Below are 7,211 nucleotides of genomic sequence, written 5' to 3'. Positions count from 1 at the left end.
TGAAACTTTACTGAATATATAGTAATCAAATGTATCCCCGGCCTTTGTTTGATTACAAACAACTTGACATTCCGTTACACTACACACTAGGATTTGGACGGGCATATCGTGTTATGTTATCACGATGTATCAACCCTTCTAACTTCTAAGGGTGAATTTCAAAATCCAATCAAGGTAAAGTTTCTCTAAACATCCTATGGTTGGGAGTTGATCGAGATTCTTTGTGTTTTGCAATTGGATATCTGTGATGCGATTCTAGTTTTGCTAGTAAACTTCTGTTGCGTTTTACGTGTAAAGCCTAACGAGAATTGCCAATAGCCAGCACATAATATGGAGTTGCTGGCACATAACCAAGCACGGGACACCTAGATGCATGGAAAAGCTACGAGAGGAATGAAGGATGACTCGACGGTGATGAAACTGCTTAATTAAGCAAGGAAGACTTGGTGATCAGATGCATTGGAAATTTGTTAGTAAAGTGCTTGTCAGTTTATCATATTATTATTCTTTTGTATATAAGTAAATATTACCACATAATATCCATCGGTAATGTTTCAAAGAAAGCATTGGTAATTTGTTAGTAAAATGCTTGAGAAACGTCTAAGGATGACGCGAGAAAAGGTGTCGGCAATTCATTGTTGGTAGTTTCTTAGGTCATGCCTTTACCACATATATTTCGAACTATAAAAGATGCTATTTAGACACACATTGGATTTTAGCAAGGGTGTTTTTAAAAAATGTGTCCGGATAGGCAATGCCTAAAATTAAGCCATTCAAACATTGTCTGAGAACTCAAGTCTTTTTTCCTTATTTTAAATGGCAAACAATAAGAACTAAACATTGTATGTGAGGTGAAAATATTCATGTTCAAATGCTTCTGAACTTCGTGGGGGCTTAATTTCTTTCTCATTTTTATGTTTCTGTATATGGACGTTCTGAGAATATGAGATGTTTTAAATATGGGAAAATTCTTCAAATAGCCTATTTTGACTAAAATTTTCCAAGAACAACCATGGTTTTCAACAAATCCTCAAAATGACCAAATAATTATGATGGATCCGATGGAAATAAGATATGATCCCGCGATTAGTAGAGTCTATCCGATGTTGACACGTATTCAAATTTTTTGGCAGATCCGACGTTTTTAAGCTATCCGGCGGATTTGTGTTCTAGGCGACGTAATAATAAACAGTCAGATCCGACGGTTCTGTTCATGTTTTCGTGGGATCCAACTATTTAATTTGTCTGTCGAACCTAGATTTTCAATTGTGTGTGTGTGGGGGGGGGGTGAGTTCTATAGTGAAATTGAACACTATGGTTTTATTCTTCTCGAAAAACTAAGCGATTTACACTATGAATTTGCTTGATTTTTTAGAGATAATAAAAGATGGAAAGTGAAGGTTGGTTATGGAGGTTTATGGCTTGAGAGGTAGAAGATAGAATTCCGTCGGATCCGACGGTTCTTTAACGAATTGCGTCGGACCATTAATACGTTGACACGTGACGCAATTTTAAAGGTGCATGAATTTCACCGAAATTTTTTGACCATTTTAAGGATTTATTGAAAACCATGATTATTTCAGAAAAGTGTGATCAAAATATACTATTTAGGGAATTTTTCCTTTTAAATATTTATCTTCAAATGCTTGTTTCAATAATTTATCCTCTTTTTATAAACTTACCTATAAAACATATATTACTTTCACTCCGTGTAACAAAACGTGGGCCAGAAATAGTCGCATCAACATTACACATGCTATAATTTTATATACACGTATTTTTCTAAATAAAGCAAGCATTCAAAATGCGACTAGCTAGAGTCCTGATTAAAAGGGAATAAATCAGCTTAATTTATAAATAGTAGATGTGGTTCTCTCAATTTTTTAGCATACACCGCTTTTGAAAATAACGCCCCACCGGTATAAAAAAAATCCAAGAATTAGTAATTGCATCCACAGAAGTGTGATTGCTTGTCTTTACATGCTCTTACCTATATATGAAGCCCTCATTCTGCTAACCTTTTCAAACTACTTAGAACTCTCTCTTTCTCTCTCTCTCTAGCTAGTTCTTTGTTTAAATCATTGATCTAGCATGGGTAGTTTGGTACGTAACAACAGCATATGTCCTGAACCAGAAGATCAATGGGGCATAGAAATCGTCGAGTCGGGGCCTAGTGTGTTGAATAAAAGGGTGAGTGGAGCGTATTTAACATGGGAGGATGTTGGAGTGACCGTTTCGAGTTCAACTTGGAGTGCACGAGGAGATACATGTAAAACCTTACTTAATGGTGTCACTGGCTATGCTAAACCAGGAGAGATTGTTGCCATTATGGGTCCATCTGGTTGTGGCAAGTCCACTCTCCTTGATTGTTTGGCTGGTACATAATATTTAACCCATTTGTACTTAGTACTTCAAGTAACTATTTGCATTATAACATAGATAATTTACAGCCCTTGGGGCATAAAACTAATTAGTAGTACATAATGTATATTGCTTAGGACCGTACTTTTAACGTTTTTACGTGTACAATTTCAGGGAGGTTGGCTTCAAACGCAAGGCCAAGTGGACGAATTCTAGTTAATGGACATAAACCAAGACTAACTAACCGCACTTTGGTACGAGAACAATCCCATATATCATACAACAAGGCGATTGGCCGGGTTTTGAACTCATTTTATTATAACGTACAAAAAGACACATCTTTGTTCTGAAATATTTGATCCCTTTTAATTAAGAGGCCGGTTTAGACGCTATATATATATATATAATATTTCTTACTTTTGGTACTATCACACCAAGGTCATCCTGCTTACACTTTTAGTAAGATGTTAAAACTGATTTATCGCGTTCCGTTCAACAAGGTTACAATGTATAGAGATAATCTGGGCAAGTGGGTTCAATACGAAAACCCTAAAAACTATATTCCAATACTCTCGCCTAGAGTGGCAGAAAAATGGATGCTTAGACTAGAAAAAATCTAAAAAGAAAATAATAATAATAATTATTATTATTATAATAATAATAAAGCTAGTAATAACCCATATTGTTCAATACTTGACATAATTAGTAATGTCCACAGCTTCCTCTGGTTCTATTTGTTGGTTCCTGGAAGTATTTTACCATCTTACACTTTTTCTATCATTAATTTAGGCGTATTTGACTCAAGAACAAGTTCTAACATGGACTCTAACCGTTAAAGAAACCGCCTACTACTCAGCTGAACTTCAACTGCCCAGAACCATGCCAAAATCCATGAAGAGGGAGAGAGTAGATAGAACTATAAGGGAGATGGGGCTCCAAGATGCCATGAACACAAGAATAGGAGGGTGGGGAATCAAAGGGCTTAGTGGTGGCCAAAAGCGGCGCTTAAGCATCTGCTTAGAACTATTAACACACCCTAAACTTCTCTTGCTTGATGAGCCTACAAGTGGTCTTGACAGTGCGGCTTCATATCATGTCATGAACAAGATTGCTAAACTAACTAGACAATATGGGATGACAGTTTTAGCAGCCATCCATCAACCTAGTAGTCAAGTTTTTGGCCTTTTTAACAATCTTTGTCTTCTCTCTTCGGGGAAAACAATATATTTCGGTCCGACTATTGCAGCAAACCAGGTAACTCATTTTTATCATGACAAATATGATCATCAGAATTAGATATCACAAAACCATAAAGGTAACACCTTTTCTTGGTACGTTTAGTTTTTCGCGGAAAATGGTTTTCCTTGTCCTGATCTACAAAGTCCTTCAGATCACTTCCTCCTAACCATTAACACAGATTTTAATGAGGTTGGTCATATTGAAATTCAGTCTTTCACATTAATGAAGATTAAATTGCTTGTTATAATTAATAGGTAGTTAGTCGACAAAAACTTCTACTAACGATTCTTCATTTAACACTTTTAGGACACTGAAATTAGTGGAAATACTCCTGCTGAGAAAGCAATTGATGTACTTTCTGATTCCTACAGTTCCTCTGAAATATATATGGAAGTCAAAAGTGAAATAGCTGCTATATGTGTTCTGGTAGTACATGATCTCAATACTTGAACTACGTTGAGTTTGGGAGAACTTGAGAGAACTCCATTTAACTATACCTTTTTATTTGTTTTATCATGTGTATTATATGTAAGTTATATCACGAAAATAAAATAAAGAAAAACATGTGGATCGACTTAAAAAAAAAGCGTTACAAACGTTTACATACATGCGTGAGTACAGTGTAGTTTGCATGAGCGTTTACATATATATATTCGTTACACCTATGTAAATAGCGGATCCATATTTCTTTTATTTCGTAAATGTAAGTTACATATAATACATATAAAAAAGGTTATAAAAAATTTATTCTTAAATGGAATTATTTCGAGTTTTCACATTAACAAAGGTCTACACTCTACAGTACTAAATATAGTACCAAATAACGAATATTGTGAATATTTTAGGAAGAAGGCTTAACTGAAAAGGCAGGATTAAGCCTGCAGGCTAGTTCTGTTACACAGTGTCTGGTGCTTGTAGAAAGATCATTCAAAAACATGTATCGCGATATAGGATACTACTGGTTACGACTTGGTATATATATTGTCCTGGGCTTTGCGGTAGGAACTATTTTCTTCAATCTCGGTTCTGGATTCGGCTCCTTAAATGTAAGTTATATATATATATATTGGAATCTATAGCAAATTAATAACCTTATATATTTCAAATAACCTACATATGGATACTAAAAATTGTTTGTTATGGTTTACGATTAAAGGCAAGGATTTCAATACTCATGTATGTTTCTTCATTCCTAACCATCTTGGCCATTGGCGGATACCCCTCATTCATGGAGGAAATGAAGGTTTGTTGATGCATTTTATGTGCTCTTGAAAAGAGAACGCGCATGACCTTTTTTCCTTTTTTGACATCCATGTTGCAACTATGTTTGTGTAGGTCTTTGAATGGGAAAAATTAAATGGACATTATGGGGTTGGTTCATTTGTTATCAGCAACATGATCTCTTCAGTTCCTTACCTACTTGTCATATCCTTAGTTCCCGGAGCAATAGCTTACTTTCTTGCAGATCTTCATAGAGAATGCGGACGATTCATATATTTTGCATTAATCCTCTTTGCATCAATGTTACTAGTTGAGTGCCTTATGATGATTGTAGCCACCGTCTTGCCAAATTTGCTCATGGGCATCATTACAGGTTGTGGAATCCAAGGATTGATGATACTAAGCGCTGGATTTTTTCGGTTGCCAAACGATATGCCTCAAGTATTTTGGACATACCCTATGTACTATGTTTCGTTCCACAGGTACGTAGTACAAGGATTGTATAAAAATGAGTTCGAAGGTCTTAAGTTACCTGCATACTTGGGAGGTCCTCCTAGCATTGATGGGGAGACGATATTGAAGGACGTTTTGCAAGTCGAGATGGGATACTCTAAGTGGATCGATCTTGGAATCCTATTTGGAATGGTGTTTGTGTATAGGGTAATACTCTTCTGTACTATAAAGACAGCAAAAAGGGTGAAGCCTATTATTAAAGCTTTCTTGTTGAGTTCTACTTGTGTAAAGTAGAATCATTGTAGCGTCTCTGTTTCATAGCTAGCTTACAACTCCATCTATATCTTGGAGCACAAATATATGTCAAGTGTTGAAACAAAAAATGAATGCATCTACTTATTTTCTTCTGTCCGTAAATGAGTTAACCTTTTTTTTCAAGAAACCATTTAAATAACATAAAGAAAACCACCGTGCACATCCGCACAATAACAAAATCTTGTAAAAGAAAATATGAACAACGTACATTCACCAAAATGTCCACTCTGTTGGCTAGTGGACTGTGTGTAATATGACATGTTGAACTTCACAAAATGCTTCTTAAACTCGTTTGTTATCTTCAGCTCTATAAAAGAAGCTATTGTTTTTTTAAGTAACATGCGCGTCTTTCTTTTTTTGTCATACTTTGTTCCCAATTAGTAAGGAAATAATCCTAGATCACCATCTCCTAATTCATATTCCTTCATCACTTGCTACATAAACTCTTTGATTATCCTTTCGGCGAATTAACGTGTAACAATGAACTAACTGGTCCACATAAAATCCAATGTTATTCAAGCTTTTATCCTCTACCAGATATATTTTCCTAGCCCTTGGTGTTTGCAGTAACCCCGTTGGAAGCTTTACAAAATGTGTCTTTTTTTTTTCTTATAAAAGTTTAGGGTGAGCTCTATAGCTTCGAGCTGTGTATTTGTTGGGCCAATACTTGGGCTGTGTTGATGCCACTTGGGCTGTCCACAATATTCATTAAAATTCCCAAAATAGTAGCCACTCAAAAACTGTTGGCCACGGTTCTTTCAACAACCGCCGATGGTTTTATCTTGCAACCCGACGAAACTCATTGACGAGTAATATTGTGCCAACTGTACTTAAATTCCACTAGCCGACCAAAGAACCAAACCTTCTGTAGGCCGACTAAACTCGTCGGAGGTTTGGTTCAAGTACAGGTAACATGATATTACTCATCCACAAGTTTCGTCTGGTAGCATAACAAAACCATCGGCTGACGGTTCTTGAGTGGCTATTTCAAGGATTTTATGGGTATGAGAAAAGATGGATTACAATACATTAACGTACAATAGGTACACGAATACCCTAAATTCATGAAATTGATTAATGAAATCACATCCCAACATCTCGGAATCGGCAATACATATCCAATTAATCATTGGTTCACCGAAAAAACAGTTTTGGATCGTTAATCGATCAATTTTTACTTTCTTTCACGAAAACCGTTTTTGAGCGTTTTAGGTTTTCGGCTGAGCGTCTTAGTTTTGACTGAGCGTTTTAGAATTTTTTTACCTTTAAGTGTTTTTGTTCCTTTGAGCGTCTCGCGTACCAATAATACGTTAAACAATCATTGTACAATAACCTCAACCTTATGGGTATTATGTACAGGAATGAAAACAACGGGGTTAACACGCCTATTTTGAAATTTTTCCCAGCAAATTAAAAAAAAGTATAATGTTTTAAAATATGCTAATATAAGATATCAAAAAAAAAAAAAAAAAACATATACAGAATTGACTCCTAAAATAAAAATCAAACGCCTATATTTAATCAAACTAGTCAGCTTATCGCTCTGTTCAATTATATCATTAAAACCATTGGAACGATCAAACTTGTCGGCTTGTCGTCACTATGTTAACGTTATGACTACT

The 7,211-nt window shown here is 35.6% G+C and overlaps 1 protein-coding gene across 1 annotated transcript; it reads left to right on the top strand.

The window, feature by feature from the left end:
* The first annotated feature begins 1,855 nt into the window (after window positions 1–1,855).
* On the top strand, window positions 1,856–5,680 carry LOC143581955 (ABC transporter G family member 1-like). Its single transcript, XM_077064631.1, has 8 exons — window positions 1,856–2,377; window positions 2,536–2,615; window positions 3,151–3,615; window positions 3,703–3,789; window positions 3,907–4,026; window positions 4,446–4,646; window positions 4,757–4,843; window positions 4,936–5,680. The coding sequence occupies exons 1-8, from the start codon at window positions 2,092–2,094 to the stop codon at window positions 5,566–5,568; spliced, it is 1,959 nt and encodes a 652-aa protein (XP_076920746.1). The 5' UTR covers window positions 1,856–2,091; the 3' UTR covers window positions 5,569–5,680.
* The last annotated feature ends 1,531 nt before the right edge of the window (window positions 5,681–7,211 follow it).

The sequence above is a fragment of the Bidens hawaiensis genome, unplaced genomic scaffold, assembly GCF_021521415.1.
Source record: "Bidens hawaiensis isolate Kalapana, Puna unplaced genomic scaffold, B.hawaiensis_p1.1 tig00031314_1, whole genome shotgun sequence".
NCBI classification, from domain to species: domain Eukaryota; kingdom Viridiplantae; phylum Streptophyta; class Magnoliopsida; order Asterales; family Asteraceae; genus Bidens; species Bidens hawaiensis.
Note: the sequence above shows the minus strand (reverse complement) of the source record. Positions and strands in the feature narration are given on the sequence as shown.

What these genes read in the sequence shown, in the direction of transcription:
- LOC143581955 (XM_077064631.1), top strand. Translation starts at nt 2,092, where the DNA reads ATGGGTAGTTTGGTACGTAACAACAGCATATGTCCTGAACCAGAAGAT. An exon ending in CGACTATTGCAGCAAACCAG is followed by an intron (nt 3,616 to 3,702) that starts GTAACTCATTTT and finishes TGGTACGTTTAG; the next exon opens with TTTTTCGCGGAAAATGGTTT. An exon ending in TAGCTGCTATATGTGTTCTG is followed by an intron (nt 4,027 to 4,445) that starts GTAGTACATGAT and finishes TGAATATTTTAG; the next exon opens with GAAGAAGGCTTAACTGAAAA.